The 23,030-nt window shown below is 40.9% G+C and overlaps 1 protein-coding gene across 2 annotated transcripts in view; it reads left to right on the top strand.

Moving 5' to 3' along the window:
- The window catches only part of sec31b (SEC31 homolog B, COPII coat complex component), a 74,897-nt gene extending 52,171 nt beyond the window's left edge, over nucleotides 1-22,726 (top strand). For both annotated transcript variants that reach the window (XM_067972664.1, XM_067972663.1), the window contains 4 exons: nucleotides 10,029-10,175; nucleotides 12,868-12,987; nucleotides 18,070-18,141; nucleotides 21,144-22,726. In XM_067972664.1, coding sequence (XP_067828765.1) covers nucleotides 10,029-10,175; nucleotides 12,868-12,987; nucleotides 18,070-18,141; nucleotides 21,144-21,323 — 519 coding nt within the window. In that variant the 3' untranslated portion in view covers nucleotides 21,324-22,726. The remainder of the gene's footprint in view (nucleotides 1-10,028; nucleotides 10,176-12,867; nucleotides 12,988-18,069; nucleotides 18,142-21,143) is intronic.
- The last annotated feature ends 304 nt before the right edge of the window (nucleotides 22,727-23,030 follow it).

Raw genomic sequence — 23,030 nt, 5'->3', positions numbered from 1 at the left:
GGGAAATATTCTCTCTTTGATTTCTTCATTTTTCGATTTCCTCCATTATATTAATATCCAGGCACTACTCGCTGCCTGAAAAGAGAGGCAGATTGACGACCTCGTCCTTGCCTGGTCATTCTTGAGATGTGCACAAGAGCTCCACCATCTGTTTTTCATCCCAGAGCTGTGTAGTCAAAAAATTGATGCTTCTCATCTGGATGACTGATGTATATTATTCAAATTTGAATTGCTAATACATTTTTTGACAAATGATGACTTTTCCAAATTTGCAAATCTTCCGACATCAGCTGTGTTATGTGAAGCAAAAAGTTAAAAGCAGCTATTGGAAAAAGTTGATTTGATATCACCACTTTAATCCTCAAAACCATTTTAGAAGATTACTTGCAAAGTGTCACCTTCACATAAATGGAACTTCTGTGTCTTTGCAAACCCATCATGTTGCATCACCTCTGTAAGTTCATTGCATCCATCTATCTATTTTATTAAAAAATGACCTAGTCTTTTGGTTGAGAGATAAATGTTGGCTAGAACACCAGGAGAACTCTCCTGATCTTCTTTGAATAGTGCCATAGGATCTTTTATGTCAACCTGATGGGGCAGGTGGGGCCTCTGTTTAACGTTTCATCTGAAAAACAGCACTTCCAACTGTGCAGCACCCCCTTAGTACTGCATTGATGTGTCAGGTTATGTAGTCAAGTCTCTGGAGTGGGACTTGAACCCATGACCTTCTGACTCAGAGCCAAGAGTGCTATCCCTGAGGCACGGCTGACACATTATTGCCAATGTTCATGGTCATTGATTTGCTGTTTTCCTGGAATTCATTCCCTGAGCCACTGATGAAAATTCTAAAAACCCATGTGCTAAAAACAGTATTTAATTTACTGTAAACCATTATACTGAATTCTAAACAGATGGAACTGCAGAACATGATTCCCAAAACGTAGGCAAAAATTTCAGAATCTCTTTGAATAAATTTAGTTTCATTTTTAAAGTCACTGTAAAATTGATTTGCTCGCACATCCTGTATGTTGTCGTTTTTAAATGCTCGTTTTCACATGGAAATTTAAACAAGTAGAAAAATGTGTATAAGGAAGTATGAGCATTTACAGAGATTTCTGGAAATAATGGGAGTTGTGAATATTAGCAGTGCTGCAGTAGTCATGACGTGATGCTGTGCTTGGATTTTAAAAGTCAAAGAATTTTAGGAGGAAGGAATGATTCAAGCTGATAAGGAATTCCAAAAAATTGAGGTACTGGGAAAGGATGAGTTTGTGTAGGAGTCTGTGCATTGAGTCTTGAATCTTTTTGAAAAAAAATTAATTCTCAAGATGTGGGTATCACTGGAGGGTTGGCATTTATTGCCCATCCTTAGTTGCCCCGAGAAGGTGGTGGTGAGCCGCCTCCTTGAACCGCTGCAGTAAGTGTGGTGAAGGTCCTCCTTCAGGTAGGGAGTTCCAGGATTTTGCCCCAACAACGATGAAGGTACAGCCGATATATTTCCAAGTCGGGATGTTGTGTGACTTAGAGGGGAACTTGGAGGTGTTGGTGTTCCCACGCACCTGCTGCCCTTGTCCTTCTAGATGGTGGAGGTCGCGAGTTTGGAGGTTCTGCTGAAGAATCTTTGACTAGTTGCTGCTGTGCATCCTGTAGATAATATACTGCAGCCACGGTACACGGCATTGGAGGGAATGGATATTTAAGCTAAATCACAGTTAGGATGTAGGAGAGAGGACGTGCATTTTAAGTTATTTGGATTTTAAAGGCACAAGAGAAGAGGGTTCAAAGTATCTTTGACTATAGTAGTTTAGATAGAATAAGGAGAGATGACAAAGGTTGTGATAGAGCAAGAGGTTTTACACTTACGGTAGGAGAAGGGTTGTCCCATCAGGCAACAAGATTTTTAAATACCCTGTCCAGGAGTATGAGAGGGATGTTAGAAGAACCTCTCTAGATATGGGAACAATATTCTAATCATGGATCCATTTGGACGTTTATAGAATACTGTTGTAGGGGGGAAAGTGTTTGGCACAAAAGAGGGAGCCCAAGCTTTTGGGGGGGCAAATTTAGCAGTGGAGGAGATGTGGGAGTATCATTTGTGCTCTGAGGAGAAAATGAGGCCAAAAATATTGCTAGGTAACAAGAGACAATGGGACCATCAAAGGTAAGATCTTAGACTTGAGAGATATGAGAAAACTGTGTATTTGAAGAACTGAAAGAATTAAAGTTATCATTGAATCTCCTCCATGCCCTTCAGTGGGACAGTTATTGCACTGAGAGGGGTCTGGAGATTGTGCGATCTGAAGAAAGTTGAGAAATGAGTGGAATTATCAACAAAAAGAGTGAATATGTTTGAATGATGGGTGAAGGAGGTTATTTAAAGAAAGAGCACCGAATGAGAAAACAAAGCATTGGGGATCCCTCAAATTAATGGGAGAAAAGAGCTAGAGAATGAGGCATCCGCTGCAAGATAGAGCTGTTTTCAGAGGAAACTAGATGACCATGAGCATAGCTTTGGAGGGAGGCCATACGACGATACCTTGTTTGGAATTATGATGTGGAGATGCCGGTGATGGACTGGGGTTGACAATTGTAAACAATTTTACAACACCAAGTTATAGTCCAACAATTTTATTTTAAAATCCACAAGCTTTCGGAGGTTTCCTCCTTCCTCAGGTGAATGTGGAAATTCCACATTCACCTGAGGAAGGAGGAAACCTCCGAAAGCTTGTGGATTTTAAAATAAAATTGTTGGACTATAACTTGGTGTTGTAAAATTGTTTACAATTGTTTGGAATTACACAGTGCCAGACATTAAACAGTCTGAGGCTTTTGGAGATGAGTGAGGTTATTTTGGACAGCATTTCTGACATTGGGGTTGGTCATTTTAACGGCCTGCACACCTGTATCTGTAGACAAACGTGATCATGCCTCACTTTGGTGGATATTTAGTGCATTCAGGGGTACTGCCTCTTAAAGGAATGCCTGATGACATCGCTGTCACCCGAAGTGATTGCCTGACCAACCATAATTTTGAATGCTTTCTCAAAAGTGCCCCAATAAGAGTCTGTCATGCTTTGCCATGGCTGCAATGCATCCTGTGGATGGTACACACTGCAGCCACGGTGCGCCAGTGGTGAAGGGAGTTAATGTTTAGGATGGTGGATGGGGTGCCAATCAAATGGGCTGCTTTGTCCTGGATGGTGTCGAGCTTCTTGAGTGTTGGAGCTGCACTCATCCAGGCAAGTGGAGAGTATTCCATCACACTCCTGACTTGTGCCTTGTAGATGGTGGAAAGGCTTTGGGGAGTCAGGAGGTGAGTCACTCGCCGCAGAATACCCAGCCTCTGACCTGCTCTCGTAGCCACAGTATTTATGTGGCTGGTCCAGTTAAGTTTCTGGTCAATGGTGACCCCCAGGATGTTGATGGTGGGGGATTTGGCGATGGTAATGCCGTTGAATGTCAACGGGAGGTGGTTAAACTCTCTCTTGTTGGAGATGGTCATTGCCTGGCACTTGTCTGGCGCGAATGTTACTTGCCATTTATCAACCCAAGCCTGGATGTTGTCCAGGTCTTGCTGCATGCGGGCACGGACTGCTTCATTATCTGAGGAGTTGCGAATGGAATCTATCTAAAGCCTTCTTAATTTTTAATTCATTCTCAGGATGTGAGCATCGCTGACAAGTCTTGACATTTATTACCCATTGCCAATTGTCCTGAGAAAGTGGTGATACAACTGAGTGGCTTGCTAGGCCATTTCAGAGAGCAGTTAAGAGTCAACCACATTGGTGTGGGACTGGAGTTACATATAGGCCAGGCTGGGTAAGGACAGTAGGTTTCCTTCCCTAAAGGATATTAGTGAACCAGTTGAGTTTTTACAATCCAACAGCATCCTGGTCATTTTTTTACTGATACCAGCTTTTTATTTCCAGACTTTTTTTAAAACTGAATTCAAATTCTGAAACTGCCATGATGAGATTTGAACTCATATTCTCTGGATTATTAGTCTGTGCCTCTGAATTACTAGTTCAGTAGCATAACCACTATGCTACCGTACCCTAGAACCTGCGTGAGCCATTGTAGCCTAAACTACACCTTTACCAGAAAACCTAGGCTATGACGTTTAAATCCACGTTCCCATTAATTTGTACACTTCTCAAAATGTGGATGCTAATGCATGTGGAATTTTGCGTAACTGTGATTTGGGGTTGGGGGGTGAGATCAGAACACCGAATGCTTTTGTGGGGAAGGGGATTTGAGCAACTGATGCTTCCTTGGGGATCTGAGTAAACTACAAATGTTATTTGAAAGTCTTTGAAGCTTTCAGTTTGTTTTGATTGGATTTTATTGTCAAGTATATCTACTTCATTGGGTGAAAGAATCAAGGGAATGATCCAAGGAAGGGATTATAGGTGGTGCAGGAAAAGGGCTGGTCATGTGAAACTTGGGCTGTTCGTTTGTACTGCAGTATATAATGCCATTCAAAGTAGGAGGTATCTTTTTTTAATGTCGGCAGTAATCCCCTACCCTAATTCCTTTTCCTCCCAGCAGATAGTACGAGACCAAAATGAAGCCATTTTTCTAAAATAAAAACAAGTAAACTTGCACCCCTGAATTGATCAGGACTACTTTTAAGTGCTGATTGAATTCATACAAAGTTAAACTGTATTTGGTGAAGAACTAATGAAGCACTGAGTGATTGTTAGCCCTGCTTGAAATTATTTAGCTGTTTTGAAGGGGAAAAATGTCATCCGTTTTACTGTGACTGTAATTGCTTTCCTTCAGTGGGTTTTACAGTTCAGCTGAGTGACCTCTTGTGGACATGATGAGCTTAGAGGGTTAATCTGAAAATCCTTTTAGCTGTGGATTCATGGAACCATTAACTGCAATTTCAGTTTGTGGTGATGTGTCTCCCCAGTGCCTGTAGTTCAGTCAGCTTGTGTCACTTGTAGCTACTGTCAGTTGTGTTAACTTGTCCCTGTGATGTTAACCCTTCAGGTGGCACATTTTTCTTCATTAGGGGCATAGTCAAGGAGCAGAATGATTTAATGATTTAACTCAATGATTTAAGAGAACAAAATGGCTTAAAGGGGATCCCTTCTTTGTGGTGTTCCTTTTCCCAGAGAGAATCATTCCTCTCTTGCTGGTGTTTCCAAGATTAATGTGTTTTTTCTGCCATAATTTTCAGGTCTTGACCTTGCATGCTCTTGTTTTCTCATTGAGAACTTTTAAAATTATTATTTATTAACCCTTGAAGTTGATGTTATTGTGATGGGTATGATACATAAACAGGCTCAATTCAGGTTCAGGTCAAGAGGAAAGCTGCCATTACTTTGCCCTATCATTGTGTCTTTAACTCCTACTTCAGAAAGTCTCACTTATGGAGTGAGTGATGCTATTTTTGCTCTCCTGCTTTGACAGTACTTCGGATCCCCTGTGTCAGATTTTGAGGTAAATTCTCTTACTTTGCTAAGTGCCAGGATGTAATGTCTCAAATTGTAACTAGTATTCTTCACCACTTACTTCAAGTCTTCCTGATTGTTAGTGTGGAACATCATAAAGAAAGGATCCCCTTTAAGCCATTTTGTTCTCTTAAATCATTGAAACAGCGCTGATGTGACCTCCCCTTCACCCTGTCAAGGCGCCTTCTTAGGTTACTGTGCTCTTCCTTTTCCCAGAGAGAATCATTCCTCGGTTGCTGATGCTTCCAAGATTCATGAGTTCTTTCCTGCATTAGTTTTCAGGTCTTGACCCTGCATGCTCTTGTTTTCTCATTGGGAACTTCTAAAATTATTATTATGCAGCAGCAACATATAATGCTCTGTCAACTGACATCTACCTTGTCATCCTAATTCAAGCACTACGATTTGTGATTGACAGTGATCATGATACAAGCCTTTGGTCTGTCGTTTGAACCTGACATGAATAGATGTCAAACTTGCCGTAACTGCTTGCCCATAGCCCTTGAATCAAAAATACGGTGCAGGAGTTAGCGAAGTCATCTGTTTGGACGAGGCCTATAGGCATGAGAAATGGGCATCCAAGAAGTGCAGAACCTCTTAACTAAGCTCCTAACCATAATTTTCTTTGCTAATCTCGACCAGCTGCCACTAGTCTATCTTTGCGTTGCTCCGAGGCACTGATAGAATTTTTAAATCCAGACCGCAAGGCTCATGTGAAGTCTTGGCAACTGGCAGGCTGACGCTTCTTCTGGAAGATAGCCTGAGGTATATGCTAACCTTTTTCCCCAGCATCTTCACTTGGCTTAAAGAGTGACTGAACCAAGCAGGTTTGAACACCACCTGGTGCCAGTTTCCCTTCTCTGGTGGTCGCTTTGGGAGATTAGTCTCTTGCTACTTTGTTGAGTGCATAACTGTTCCCCTATGGTGTTCCTTATGATTTATAGACTTTTCTTGATCAGTAATTCTATTTTCATCAATGACTCCATTCCCACAGCAACAGGAGCAGCAAGTGCTTAATTACTTTTCCTGTTCCTTATGAGGTCCCTAAAGAATTTTTCAGACATAGAAAAATGGCTTTCTCCGCACCCGTCCCCATTCTTGACTTGCTCACCAAGACTTCGGCGTTCGTAGTTGAAATATTAATGACTTCCAGAAAACTGACTACGAATGAACCCCGTGGTACTAAGTAGATGAAATTTGTTCTCTGGCTTTTGTCCAGGTGCCTTGATCCCTTATCATGAGATACCAGCTGTTCTGGAGTACCTCCAACATCTATTGAACTTTGCCTTGCAAGTAAGCTCTATTAGAGTGCATATTGCAGCTACTGTAATCTTTTGTATTTCTTAGGCTTTTGGATCACCCACATTTCCTGCATTGTGAAGGAGATAGACTATCTAATCCAACGTGCTTTATACCTATCCTTCCTTGGGACGTGAACCAGTTTTCCATAAGCTTTATATATTCTCATTTCTAATTTTTGCATTCTTGTGATTTGAAATTCCTAAAAGGAGCGATATTCTTTAAGCTTCTGTTAGGCTTTTGAACAGAATTGAGTGAGTGTTTTTTTCACTTGCCACATTTATAGCCTGATGCCATTTTTGCAAAGTACATAAGAATCTTCGAGAACACAAAAAAATGTTAGCCTGTTCCTTTTTGATAGATTTATCGCACTTACCTGTCTCTTATCATATCCCTAAATCAATTCTCACTCCAGAAACACACCTTATTATCTTGAATGCATTTGTACTGTCTGCTTCAGTGGCCTTCCCTGCTAACTTATTCCACAAGTCTCCTACCCTTTGGGTGAAAACATGTTACCTTCCTTTTTTCCTACTCACTTCTGAATTTTTAACTTAATCTACCAACATTGCTGATGAAAATTGAGGTTGCGGTTGTATGACAACTGCTGCCTCCTGGGGGGTAGAGCTGAGCTAGAAATTGCTCGTTCCTACCTTTGTGAACTGCAAGTGATGCTGCCAAGTGGCCAAAAAAGGTCATTTTGCTCTATATGTGGGCTGGAAAATGGATTTTATACAGTAATACTGGCAAAATATTTAGTGCACCTACATGGATTATTGCAGTATAGTTCAAAGAGCAAGAGATTTTTTTAATGAAATCATCTGAGCTGTACAGGGATTATAAGATTTATAGAAACAGCAAGAAACTTCACCGCTGTCACATATGATTAATTAGTCCCAGTTGCACAGTAGTGCAATATTCTGCTTTAGTAAAAGAGGAGAAATGAAATTGGCAGAAAATTAAATCTTTAATTTCTTTTTCTACTGATATTGACCATGATTATTGTATAAATGCAATTCCATGCGTCGTTTCTATACTGCATTGCTCCGTGCTGGTGGCAGGTGTTAGCTGTGGCTCGGTGGGTATCACTGTTGCCATCAGAAGGTTGTGGGTTCAAGTCCCACTCCAGACACTTGAGCACAAAATCTAGGTTGACACTCCAGTGTAGTACTGAGGGATTGCTGCACTGTCAGAGGTGCTATCTTCTAGATGAGAAGTGAAACCAAGACCCCGTCTGCTCCCTCAACTGGATGTTAAAGATCCCACGGCACTATTTTGAAGAGGAGCAGGGTGGTTCTCTCTCGTGCCCTGGCCAATATATATCCTTCCACCAACATCACTAAAACAGATTATCTGGTTATTATCACGTTGCTGTTTGTGGGACCTTGCTGTACGCAACGTATTTCCTACATTACAACAATGACTACACTTCAAGAGTAATTCATTGGCTGTAAAGTGCTTTGGCATGTCCTGAGGTTGTGAAAGGCACTATATAAATGCAAGTTTTTCTTTGCCAGTAATCTAACTTTAGACCAGGTGACGGGTGATCTGATCTTTTATTTTGATTAAGCTGTCAGGAAATTTGCAGGATGCAAACCAGATACCAAAAGCCCACGTCTCATGATGTGGAAACATAAATTATTTAGGTCATTACGGTATTCAATTAATTTTTTCATAAGCGAAGCAAACCTCAGAATTCGAGCCATGATCCCATTCCTGCTTTACCCAGACTCCTGTCCCATTTTGGTCTTGCAAAAGATGCCAAAAGGCGCTGCTGCCTCTAAGAATTGAGACCCACCTAAAGAGCTAGTGTTCACTGGCACTCCAGAGGCACAGGGGGCCATCTTTCCTGGCCACGATGGACTGAGTGCTTTAGCCTGTCCATACAATCTAGCAATGTGGTTCTCCAATTGCTGGCCTGGATGAATTGTTTCCAGGGTGTCTTTAAGAAGCCTGTAATATAACTGCAGTGTAACGTCATGCAGAGGTGAAGGCACAATAAATCTATATTCTGTATATCAGTCAATGTGCTTTTAATATCTGGCATGGGTTTCATTACGTTTGTAACAATATATTTCACAGCTGTTGATTGTTTAGATAAGAAAACTATGATTGTTAGAGATCAGTGGAAGAGTAGATATTTAAAATGCTTACTACTGTACAGACTTTTTCAGAATCTCAACTTTTTTTTAAAAAATCACTATTTCCTTTCATAAATGATCTGTCGTTATTGCCTCCCTGTGAAGGTTGCTTTTTTTGTCACCTATTCTTTTGTATAAAATTCTTTTTTTAAAATTTAAACCTGCATTGTACAAAAAAAGAAATAGTCTGCTTCCACTACCTGCATTCGGTTTTTGTAAATTAATGAAGCATCTGTGTGTGCTGATATCCCAAATCATTACAGAATATTTGCTGTGTGGTTAAGATGTATAAATAGTCTTCTTAAATTATATGGCATGAATAAACACATTTTTCCCAATCAGTGTTTTTTCTGAGCTCGAATTCAAATACATATTTCCCGTAGCAGGCAATCCATATTACCAGTTTCTGCAGAAGGTTCAGAAGTGATTTGATTCTGACATTTCTGAACATTAACTGTACTGACAGCTCTGTGTTTCATTGGATTTGTTCTTTTACATGACTGCCATGTGATTCAGTAAGTACGTATATAAACAAATATAGAAAGGTGATAGATATTTCACAGGAAAGGGTGCTGCTCTTCACACAAACCACTAGATGGAGTCTGTGCTCATTTTGGCATGAAGGAATTTAGCATGCACCCATAATGTACTGTATGGCCTAGGACAATGGGATGTTATGCAACACAGTTAGTATGCTGATATTCTAGAACTAAGAAGAGAATTGCCCATGCATTGAGTTGTGGTCTGTTTTAAATAGACTGTTTTAAATTCACATCGTTCACCTGACGAAGGGGGAAGCCTCCGAAAGCTTGTGAATTTAAAATAAAATTGCTGGACTATAACTTGGTGTTGTAAAATTGTTTACAATTGTCAACCCCAGTCCATCACCGGCATCTCCACATCTTAAATAGACTGGGAATATCCTTCTGTGTCAGGCTATCTGTAGAAATTACATTGATTTTGTAACATTAATTAGTGTGTGTGTGTGTGTGTGTGTGTGTGTGTATGTGTGGAAATAACCAGTATCCTGATCTTTTTGCAACCCCTTCTAATCTATTCTCTTTATACAGTGGGTGGTCTTATGTGTTGGCTGCTATTTTATAATGTGTTCTTTATAATCTTACAGCTACCTGACAACTACACTCCTCCGACTCCCATTACTGCTCCTGTTGTGAATGTCCCTGTAGATACCCAACAGCTCCGGCCCCAGGGCTTTATTCCTCACGAAACCAGTCAAGGACCTCCAGGGGCACCAAAAGAGGCCAACCTGCAGGTGTGTTCTTCATTGGCAATGAAAATTTTGGGCCTTGTTTTGTCTCGTTCCTGCATAGTGCTGAGATTGTGCTTGTGACATAATTTAATGTAATTGGTGTTGCTGGGGGACAGAGTGAATGATTATGCTGTGTCGCAGTCTTGCACTGTGAAGTTTTTTTACTGGCAAAGCATATAGATCTTCCCTAGCGTTGCTTACAGTAAGAACATAAGAACATAAGGAATAGGAGCAGGAGTAGGCCATATGACTTCTCGAGCTTGCTCCGCCATTTAATAAGATCATGGCTGATCTTCGACCCCCAACTCCATTTTCCCACCCTATCCCCATATCCCTTGACTCCTCTAGAGTCCAACAATCTATCTATCTCAACCTTGAATATACTCAACGACTGAGCATCCACAGCTCTCTGGGGTAGAGACTTCCAAAGATTCATAACCCTCTGAGTGAAGAAATTTATCCACATCTCTGTCCTAAATGTGAGACCATGACCTCTAGTTCTAGACTCTTCAGCCAGGGGAAACAGCCTCTCAGCATCTACCCTGTCAAACCCTCTAAGAATTTTATATGTTTCAATGAGATCACCTAAACTCCAAAGAATATAGGCCCATTCTACTCAATCTCTCCTCATAGGACTTGGAGCATACACTGTTTTGTAACAATAGGAGCAATATACTGTGAAACAAAATACATTATATAATGTAGGTCAGAGGTTCCCAAACTGGAAGGCACAATTAGGTGATCAGGGAGAGTACGAGGACATGTGGGTTTTGTCAGTCAAATCCTGAGATTATCAGGAAGATCAAAGCCACTATCTTTGGCATTCGCCGCCATTCCATCCCCCTCCCCGCCCATTGTCTCAGGTTGAACCAGACAGATTGCAACCTCGGCGTCCTGTTGGACCCTGAGCTGAGCTTCCAACCACACATCGTCTCCATCTCAAAGACTACCTGCTTCCACCCCCATAACATTTGAAACCCTATCTGTTGCTGAAACCTTCATCTATGCCTTTGTCACCTCCAGACTCGACTTTCTTATGCTCTCCTGGCCAGCTTCCAGCCTCTATAAACTTCATCTCATCTAAAACTCTGCTGCCTGTATCCTGTCTCGCTCATCCATCACTCCTCTGCTACATTGGCTCCCAGTCCCCCATTGCCTCAAATTTAAAATTCTCATCCTCGTGTTTAAATCCCTTCATGGCCTCGCCCCTCTCTATCTCTCTAACCTCCTGCAGCCCTACAACCCTCTGAGAACTTTGCATTCCTCCAACTCCAGCCTCTTCTGCATCCACCACTCCCCTCGCCCCAACATTGGTGCCCGTGCTTTCAGCTGTCTAGGACCTACACTCTGGAATTACCTCTCTGCCTCTCCATGTCCCTCCTCCTTTAAGACCCTCCTTAAAACCCACCTCTTTGGCCAAGCTTTTAGTCATCCCTCCTAATATCTCCTCCTTTGGCTCAATGTCCATTTGTGTCTGGATATGCTTCTGTGACGCACCTTGGGATGTTTTTCTATGTTGCTATATATATGTAAGATGTTGTAGAATCTTAATTTTTCTTTGGTGTATTGGTGAGTTATGTTTTTCAGGTATGAAGCCTTTGAGATGTGACACTATGGACATACTAGATGCAAAACAATTTTAATTACATAGATACTGGGAGAAGGACGGGGGTGGGCACATTTTCAGATGCAATAGCATAACCCTACAATGTCATATATACAGATTAAAAAGGGTAGCATGAACTACTTGGATGTTCATTCTGTAAAGCGGATTCAGGTTGGACATCTTGTAGTTCCAGTGCCACCTCTGGTGAAACCTGGCAAGAGGCGGTGGCAGAAAGTTTGTTATCTGTGGCGCATCTCCCAAGCAGAGTTGGTATCTCTGGAAAATGGGAGGGGGGAAGCAGAAAGAATTGAGTAAGTTCTCCAAATTTGATCACTGGCCTAGGGAAGTGGAGGGGTAGAGAAAAGGATCCTCATTCTCACTGAGATTTTTGTCTCTTTTTTTTAAGCTTGGTTTTGTTTCCTTTAATTCAGTTATGGGAATAGTTGGACCAGAGCATGCAGATTTAATTCAGTCCTCATTTTAAAGAAAATAAATTAAGGGTGGCAAGCTCCCTTCCCTGAAGGACATTAGTTAACCAGTTGGACTTTATCTCATGCCAGCCCACAATTGCCCAATTTGCTATGGTGGGATTTGAATGCACGACCCCTGGAGTACAGGACAAGGACCATAGCCACTCGGCTACCACCCCGATATGGGTGTAGGTATTAAGATTGGGAAAAAATTGTCACAAAAGTGTGACAAAAACATGACAACTGGAAGGAAGATTTTGCAAACAGGAAGTGTGTGCAGATGTAAGATTTTTAAAATATATTTTGCGTTTCCATTAGTACCATCTTTTATCTAACTTTAATAATGTGGGCATGAAAACTTCTGCACTGATTTCAGACAGAATAGCAAGTTTGTGTATTTTTGCAGTAACTGTACTATGTCAATTTCACACTGATGTGTACATTGATCCATGTGGCTTTTTGCTGAGCTGAGTACTGGTGTACTTAGTTTTGCACTGAGCTGCAGTTTTCGTGCAGGATACATTGTGCTCCTGTTCCTTTCCTTTGGTTCTGTCTTTTGAAATATGGGTAATCCACACAGTAATGCGCTGTGTTTTTATTTTATCATTGTCGTTTCCAGCCTCTACAGCAGATGCCCACAGAGAAGATTGTGAAGAAGCAAATTCCAGAAGAGCATATGGTGTTGAAGACCACCTTTGATGGGCTGGTACAACGATGCCTTTTAGCTGCTGGTGACCCTGTATGTCACTGCTTAAACAATAATCCTGTCATTTGAAAAAAGTAGATTACATAATACATGTTTGTTTTTTTATTATCTCTCTATCTCTATCTATTTATGTTTTTTATTATTTCTCTATCTCATTCTCTCCCTATTTCTCTAAATCTATCTATTTTTATCTATCTATCTATCTATCTATCTATCTATATAATATATATACATAATGTGTGTGTTACGTATAATGTTTGTGTGTTGTGTGTTGTGTTATATAATGGTATGTGTGTGTGTTTGTTATATATAATGGTATGTGTGTATGTTATGTAATGGTATTTGTGTGTTGTATAATGTGTTATATATAATGTGTATGTTACGTATAATTGTGTATGTATGTTTGTTATATATAATGTGTGCTATGTTGTGTTTGTTATATAATGTGCGTTATGTAATATGTGTGTTATATATAATTGTGTTATATGTAGTGTGTGTGTTTGTTATATATAATGTGTGTGTTATATAATGGTATGTGTGTGTTTATTATATATAGTGTGTGCAGCACTAACTGTTGGATCCATGAAGTTGGAGTGAAATTACTATGGAGCCAATGGGTGTTTAAGGCTGTGAAGCTAGGTTATCCACTCTACTTACAGTTAGGATGCTCAAATTCAACAGGTTACGTTAGTCCTTGTGGATATCCAGAGTTCAAAACCATTGTAGGGTTCTTCACTGTACCATAGAACACATATCTCAGGATTAAGAACACAAAGGCTTGCATTCTCTTTATATTGTAATCTTCCCCTTCCCCAAAAAAAATCAGGAAAGCTTTTTCCACCTTAGATTTCTGCTGTCAATTTAATCTCCAAAGAAAAAAAACTTTTAAAATTATTACACTCCCTCAAATAATTCATACCATTCTCACAGCAGACTGGTTGACATTGATATGCTTATGGCTATAAGTCCACAACAGAAGAAGGTTCTAATGTTCCATGCAGCTGCAGCATCGCACCAATATCAGGCACTTTTCAGCCTCAGGGTGTAGTGTGTTTACAAAGTGTCCAGCGCACCTAAAACCTCAATGTCTTCATGTCTTTCTTTTTATGGATTACTGGCTTCTGAGCAGACCTACCCTGATGCAAGTACCATAGTAGGCACCATGTTCTCTACCCTGCAGCCCTAGAGGGTTATGGTAAGCAGAAGGAAATTGCAACTAGAACCGTCTTCACGTGCCAAGGGACCAGGTTCCAGAGCAGAAGAGTTCAATGTCTCTACCATCAGATTAATTCCAAGTGTCAAAGGGAAACAGAGAAATCACACTTGAGTTCTCAGTCAAATAAGAACAGTCAAGGACAGGAACAGGTCATTTAGCCCATTGAAGCGTGCCCTTCTAGTCGCCTAATGCTCACCGCAAGTTCCTGCAACCACAACTGTTGTCTTACATACAAGGCTCTTTGAGCCCTGAGGAGTTCTTGTACAGTTTCGTAAGTGTTAATTTTCTACAAATCAATTTCAAATACTGATATAAAATAAACACATTGCACCAAAGAACATTTTAATATATTCACTGAATAAAGAAATATTTGTTCCACGTTTTGGGTTTTGATGCGCACAGGTCTCGGTGAGCACTCAAATGGTTAGTGTGTACTGAAGCTTCCCCTCCCTGGGTGGTAAGGTGCCCCACTGCTCAAATTGGATTTACTGCTGAACAGTCTGACCCAAGATTGGAGCCTTGTACTTTATCTGGATTATTTCCAGAAACCACACTCAATGTTAGGGGATTTTCTACATCTGTATATTAATTTTATCGGATGCAAATTCCGATTAGGGTTTAGTATATTCAGATGAAGTAAATCAACAGTATTGTCACCATGTTCCTTTTAATTGGGGTGGTGGGGGGTAGCAAATGACTAGACTTTATCCTGGTAGCTGTCAAAATAGTCAGTAGAATTGAAGCCAGCTGGAGGCTCAGTGATCTGTGTTCATATTGAAATATTATCTCCTTGCATTGCGGTAGAGACATTTTATTAAACTTTTGATGGGACGACTAAGTCATTGTTATAATTGCAGTATTAACATGGAGGAACTATTCATGGCCATAACACTGATACCACACAGGCTTACAGCCGCACTTTTTTTCAGCAGTCAATTCTCTTGTGTTTGACCACAGGATTTACGACTCCCATAGTGTACTGTTAATTCACTGTTGGTGTTTCTAGACCAAAATATATGCCTGCGTTATTTTAAGGTCTTGGGATGACTCGGGAGTCAAAACAACGTAATTGGACCAATAAAATCTCGAGTCCCACCAGAAACTTTGCACTTAAATTGGTGATCCGACCCCCTTTCTTGACTGTTTGTTCAGGTTGAACCCTGATGGTGCGCAGGTTTTGTGCTCTGTTGACCCTCTGGTCCATTGCCAAGACCACCATCTTCCATCTTTGTAACATCACCCACCAAAGTTCACCTCTCAAATTGTGTCCAAAATCTTTATGCAAACCTACGACAACGATGGTCAGGAAAAGACTCACTGCTCCAACCAGCCTGTCCCACACAATTGCAATGCCTTGTGCATCACAATATATACACTCCCCACCCCACCTGAAAGCCACGTAATCTCCTGGGAGAGGGGGAAAAAACAGATTAAAACTCAGGCTAATTTGAGGAAAAAATCTGGAAAATTCCTCTCCGACCCCTTTAGGCAATCAAAACTAGTCAAGGCGACCTCTCTGGTCCTGATCGGTGTTATACAGTACCTACCTTTGATACATGGTGATCTCCGCCCCAGCCAGAAACAGGTCCAGCTCTTATCCATGCCTTAATCACCTCAAAGCTTCATTTCTCCAACACTCACCACACCAGCCTCCTGAGCTACACCCTAGATAGCTTGATTCATGCAGAACCATGCCACTCATATTGTAACCTTTATACCAGTTGCCCATGTCTTCAGTGACCTCTGTTGGCTCTTTGTCTCCCAGCATGTCAATTTCAAAATCCTCCTTGTTTCCACGTTCCTCCAAAGCTTTGCTGGAAACTTATCTCTACAGTCTCCAGCCTTATGTCCTAGTACCCACCCTTTACTCTTCCGACTCTGGTTTCCTGTGAGTTCCTCAACTCCGCTCCATCATTAGTGTTGGAGCCTCTGCACTCTGGTATTATTTTCTTAAACCTTGTGCTTTGTCTTGCGCCTTTGGATATCTCCCTAATTTTCCTCCCATTTCCTGTCCTCTGATCTTCACTGAAGTGCCTTGAGATATTTTGTTACATAAAAAGTGTAAGTTGCTAATTTCCAACAGAGCCCATATGCTTGTACTACTTGATCTAATCATCAGCTAAACACAGTGCAGTGCAGACACATGACTAACTATAGTTTATCAGCACTCCATGATGTGCAGTACGGTTTTCAGAATGCCATTCAACTGGTGATCTTGATGGCTATGTTAGTTACCTTCTGGAACCGTGCTTTTTGCCTTGGACATCTCCAAATCCTTCCACAGGTCCTTTTACCATGCACTTCTAAACAAGTAACCATCATCTGGCTTTGCCATGTTCATGGCTGTCTAGTTTTCTCAAATTGCTCCACCTTGCTGTAGATGGTTCATTGTCTGACTCTTTTTCCATTCTCAGGTTTCCTTGAGCATTTTGTCTTTCCCGCTCGCTCTTCATATCATTGCCTTTCTCCACTCACCGTCCATCCTTATTCACACACTTGTTGATACCTCTCTGCGTTCATGAACTTCCTTTGGATTGCACCCCCTTAATATTCAACTACTTTCTTCAAGACAATTTGTTTATCTTGCAAACCTAACCAGCAGATGCCACCTCTTACCTCTGGCAACCACCCCCATCATTCTTCATCCAATGATATTGTTGGCCTCGCTGTCTCCACCTCAAGTGGAAGCCTCACATATCCTTTGTTACTAAAGCTGTCTCTAGAAACTCAATTTCATCTTTTGTGACAAACATTACTTCTTCCCTGTACAACTCAACGTAACATTCTAGAAAACCCAAGATGTTTTTCACTTCCATTTCTGGACAAGATACAAGTAAAACCTTTTTTGATAGACAATCCCTCTCACTTCTATCCTTTAATCTCTCTCTTCTCAACCACAACCTCTCTCTTTCTCTTCTCTTTCCCCCCCCCCTCCACTGAATACAACTATGGTTAGTATTTATCTGAATCTTGTTCCTTTTAAACTCCAAGTGTGTTGTGCTACAGACAATTCATCCTCCCTCCATTCTAACTGTGTTTAAGTCAAGACTCATTCCCTAGTTTCCTACTCAGTAATTCTTTCTCAGGATTTCAAAAATGTGGAACTCCTTATAACACTCGGTCTTTCCTTCCTCCCATAATCTTCAGGCTTTTAAAACCCAAGCCTGCCATCGCCTAATTACCTCCTTATTTACCTCATCTCTCCTGTTCATTTCAACCCTACCAGTGTCCTGTAAGCTGCACCTTGACCTGTCTTCATTTTTCAAAAACAAAAGCTGAACCCAATGTGGCAGTGTTACAAGATGGCATGATGCATATCGCACAGCCAGCATTAACTGCCAGAGTATTCATCTTCTGTATCTAAAAACATTAATATTAAAAACAATCTGCCTAGAAACCAACCCAATAGGCAGTAATCTCTTCAGCACTTAACTTCAGTTCTGCTGTACTATATAGCCTCTACTTACCCTGAGGGGAACATTACATTCCTGGATATTCCAAGTAATTGAAATCTGGGGACAAAAATTAATCATTTAGATATTTCTGTAACAAATAACACTTGGACAAGTTTTCCTTGCAGGTCTCTAAGGTGTGATTGAACCAACATTTTAGCAATCTGGTGCATATTGGAGCACTAGATTGATGCATCACTGTGATTGACTATTTTGCAAATGACCCATGGAAAGGAGTGTGTATTGAAGAGTGTGTGTGTTGTGTGTGTGTATGTACATTTGCGTGCAAGAAGTAAAATAAATGCATTGTGCACAATCTTAAGAATTATTTTGGTCAATATTTGAATAGCTTCGTTCTGTATGAAAGCATGACTCGAATGAAACTCTGGCCGCCCCAGTTTCCATCCTGAACCACTTTCATTTGATGAATTCTGAATTATTCCACAGCAAACTAAGAGGAAGCTGGATGATGCTGCAAAGCGACTGGATTACCTGTACGATAAACTGCGGGACCAGACAGTAAGTGAGAATGATTTAAGCAAAAGTAACGGTAAAAGTGTGGCGTGTTTCAGCAGAAGTTCCAGGATATGATGTGACAGATGCTCACTCTTATGGGGTTTTATATATTTTTTAAAAAAGTAAATGAGCTGTAGTAGTAGCATTTCCCAAATATTACCAGACTTTGCCTTTAAGTTGGTTACCTGTCTGTAGGAGATAGATTGAAATGAAAGGAGCTTAGGACAGATATTTGCCCTATTCTAGTTGCTCCCAGGAGATAGATTCTTTGGTTTTAAATGGTTATTCTGGAATAATTTTGAGATTAATTCTTATTGTCGTGGGCATGGTCAAAATGGGGAACAGTGGGATGTAGGAAAATTGAGTGTTAAGAAGATATAACTCAAGAGGTCAATTTGAATCGTTTTGTTAAATTGTTGAATTAGTGAGATGCAGTTGATAGAGGAGGATAAACGGCTGCAATGAAATAGGTGGAATCACTCATCAGGTCAGGCAGCATCTTACATAAGAACAGAAGAAATAGGACCAGGAATAGTCCATACGGCCCCTCGAGCCTGCTCCGCCATTCAATACGATCATGGCTGATCTTCAATTTTCCTGCCTGATCCCCATATCCCTTGATTCCCTTAGAGTCCAAAAATCTATTAATCTCAGACAAATGTACTCAACAACTAAGCATCCACTGGGGTAGAGAATTCCAAAGATTCACTGCCCTCTGAATGAAGAAATTCCTCCTCATCGTAGTCCTAAATCGCCCATCCCTTATCCTGAGACCACGACCCCTAGTTTTAGACACTCCAGCCAGGGGAAACAGTCTCTCTGCATCTACCCTATCAAGCCCTCTAAGAATTTTATTCGTTTCAATGAGATCACCTCTCATTCTTCTAAACTCCAGAGAATATAGGCCCATTCTTCTCAATCTCTCCTCATAGGGCAACCCTTTCATCCCAGGAATTAATCTAGTGAACCTTTGTTGCACCGCCTCTAAGGGAAGTATATCCTTCCTTAGATAAGGAGACCAAAATTGTACACAGCACTCCAGGTGTGATCTCACCAAAGCCCTGTACAATTGTGGTAAGACTTTTTTACTCTTATACTCCAACCCCCTTGCAATAAAGACCAACGTACTATTTGCCTTCCTAATTGCTTGCTATACCTGCATGTTAACTTTGTGTTTCATGGATAAGGACGCCCAAATCTCTGAACACCAACATTTAATAGTTTCTCACCATTTAAAAAATATTCTGTTTTTCTATTCTTCCTACCAAAGTGAATAACCTCACATTTCTCCACATTATACTCCATTTGCCACCCTCTTGCCCACTCACTTAACCTGTCTATATGCCTTTGCAGATTCTTTGTGTCCTCCTCACAGCTTACTTTCCCACCTAGCTTTGTATCGTCAGCAAACTTGCTTTGACCCTTCAGTTCTGACGAAAAGTCACAAGACCTGAATCGTTAAACTCTTTCCACTCTCCACAGATGCTGCTTGACCTGAGTATTTCCAACTTTTTATATTTCTATTTCAGATTACCAGCATCTGCAGTATTTTGCTTTTTGCAATGAGCTAGGTTACTGTGTTTTCACATTTGGGACCTAGTTTGGGCAGTCTTATCGCAGTTCATAGCGATAGTCAGTCCACAGCATAAAACTGCCTATAATTCAACACTAAATGACCAACCTCACTCTGTAGCCACAAGGGGTGTCTGGTATGGGAAATTGAATGTTACACTGGCTCAGTTAGGCTTGAGGAACGTTAGGGCAGTGTAGAAAGCCTTACTCTGAATTTGCCCAACTTATTGTGTACCTGATCTAGAAGAATACTTTTCACTGACACTGAGTGCAAAGACTGAGAAAAGTTCTATTCCCAAGCACTAAATATCCCTCCCCAAGATAAGCATAACATTTACCCTCTCATAAGGGAAAAAAGGTTGGTCATGATGTAAAGTCATGTACGTGAAATTTGGACTGTGAAATAACTCAATAGATCTCATACCACACAGTGGTATGTGTATCAACTTAATTTTTGAACTGTGATTTTCTTTTGCCATTTTCCTCTCCTCTCCCCTCTTGTCCCCTCCCTTTCCCCTCTCACCTCTTTGGGGTTATGCCTCCATGAGCATCGTCTGGTGCATTGCCCCAGTCGCTGTTATTCACATGTGAGTGTCAGCGGACTATTCAACCATGGGACATCACAGCCAAGCCCAACCCTGTCCTCACCCCACCCCACGTGCGCTTGCGCTTCCAGTGGGGGGGGGGTGAACCACTGGATAGCAAATAGGGGCAGGAACCCTGTCTCAACACCCCCCCCCCCATGGCAATTATAGTGCATCCACCATCACCCCAGCTGAGTTTGGTTAACCCAGGCCAGACCAGGGATTGAACTCACTGGATAAACTCATTGAGCCATCAAGAGAGCTTGAATGGTTTTTACATTTTTGCACTATTTTTGCATTCATCCTTTGCACTGTTCATGGCTCTGTGTGTGTGTGTGTGTGTGTGTGTTTAAGAGTTGCCCTTGACAATAGCAGGGCTGAGCTGGCAGTGATCATCTTAAACTTATCTGAGCTTGAATAATTGAGTTTGAAATTAAGTTTGGTGACAAGTTCAGTGCACTTTAATAGATAAATTAGTGTAAAGAAACTGAGTGGGCAGAAGAACCAGGCATTAATGCAGAGTGAAAGCCCACATTGTTAGAGGATTAAAAGCAGCCACCATGTGAGATTACCCTGAGACCATACCTGACATTTCATATAAACTAATAGTTGTTTATATAGTTGTGGTTTCAACGAATGTTCCATAATGGAACTGGGATGGGAACCTGGTGTTAATTTGATGCTTCTCAAAGTTCAGTTATGGAACTGTATATGCTGCAGTGTGGGTTGAAGATATTCATCTATGTGTGTGTTCATCTGGATGGCTGTGTGTATTGAAAGGGTGAAAACCTTCAAATGCTGTAATGCTCTTTAGAAGCATTGATAACATTTCTATTTTCTGATGCCCAGCTCTCTCCTCACATTCTGAATGGACTGCATGAAATTGTGCGGAACATAGAGGGATGCAATTACCAGCAAGCGCTGGCTGTTCACACACACGTTGTGAGCAGCAGCAATTTCAGTGAGATCTCTGCCTTCATGCCAGTTCTGAAAGTGGTCGTGACAATCGCTAACAAGCTCAACATCTGAAGAAGCTGCTGTTGCAGGGTTTCACATTTATTGGAGGACGAGGATACTTGGGATTTTTTGAATTGTTTGCTTTTCCTTTTCTTCAGTGTTTTGATTCGTTGAATATGAAGAAAGTGTTAACGTTTGCGATATTTAGTGAAGCCTATCTTTGAAAGTTCAGCTTTTGTTTCTGTGAAATGCACCAAATGGGGTTTTTCGCTTTTAAATAAGCTGAACTGGGTTGAATCTGGTTCATTTCTAACATTGCAGTTCTCTTCAGAGAGTTCTTTAATAAACACCCATTGGCAGGGTCCAGGCTAAGAGCTGCTGGTTTGTAGCCGCCTTGTGATGGGCATAAGCTACTTGTTTACTAAAGGTCAATTGGGCAGTCACGACATCTGCTCTTTGTGTTAAGGAACGCCATTTTTTTTTTTCCCTGCAGCCACTGATGTCCCACGAATAGCTAGAGTATGGCCAGTAGCGACTTAGTGCTGGTTAAATGTTGCTGTTATATATCATCGATAGCAGAGACTGACATTGAAGTAATACAGTCAAATAAATTGGTTCCATCTGAAATCCACAGCTATGACTTATGAATCGGCAAGTTGGGAGGTGATGGGGAAATGGGATGGACCTCCCCATAGATTCTGTGCATCACAGTCATTGGAGGGCACAACCCATGGGTGTACAAGGCTACAATAAAACATTTCAGATAGAAGTTACGTTGTGGGAGACAAATTTATTCTCTTTTTATATAGTCTGGAATAGCTTGAGCGAGTTACTATGAAACATTTTTTTTTAAAAAAGCATTACCTTTTTGTATTCTCAGTAAAGTTTATATTGAATTGTAGGTTTGCGTCAGCTGAGTGGTTGAAACTTATCAAAAGCCACACCATACTCATTTACAGAATTCAGCCTCACCATCATCATGATGGCGACTCCGGTGTGTATGGTATTGGCAATGCGGATATTTGGCTGCCAGCTTCAATTATGGAACCGTAAAAATGGCGCTACAATGGTGAACAGAGTTTTTTTTTTAAGACACATATTGCGTAGAACCCTTTGCAAATGCCAGGACACTTTGTCAAGGTCTAATTCTTTGCACTTCTGATCCGCAACATACCAGAGAGAGATTTGGTCTCTCTCCATTGTCCCAGTGGACCGCAAAGGATTCTACTATAGACAAATTAGCCATCATTGGAAACGGTTTGTCCTGTGAAAATCTAGTTATTTCTGAGATATCAGTGTAAGCAGCTTTTTTAGATTGCACAAAGAACCCAGATATTGTGTCTCAAAGGCACTCAAATGCCTAAATGCTGCCTTGTCTGCACAGATATTTATGAACTTATTGCCACAATAGCATATTTTTTCATTCAATATTGTGTATATGAAAAAAAATCCATAATAAAGTTTTTCAATTGAAACTTTGTCTTAATTTTAGAAATGTGGAAGGATTTTGAAATTGAATTTAAAATTCTCTGCAATCTTTTTTTTTACAGCTGTTCATACTCTTCATTCAGTTATACTCCCTATGTCATTAAATAAGCTAAGAGCTGAAATTGGAAGAGTCCCGGCTGAGGTTTTGAGACGGCGCAGGTCAGGGATCATGTGTTTTTGTATTAGTAGCATTCATTGGTGTGATGCAAAAACAATCTGAGGTAAAATCATAGAATCATACAGCACAGAAGGAGGCCAATCAGCCAATAGCCCTGCAACTTGTTTCCTCTT

The sequence above is a fragment of the Heptranchias perlo genome, chromosome 36 (genome assembly GCF_035084215.1).
Source record: "Heptranchias perlo isolate sHepPer1 chromosome 36, sHepPer1.hap1, whole genome shotgun sequence".
NCBI classification, from domain to species: domain Eukaryota; kingdom Metazoa; phylum Chordata; class Chondrichthyes; order Hexanchiformes; family Hexanchidae; genus Heptranchias; species Heptranchias perlo.
This window is presented reverse-complemented; position numbering and strand designations above follow the sequence as displayed.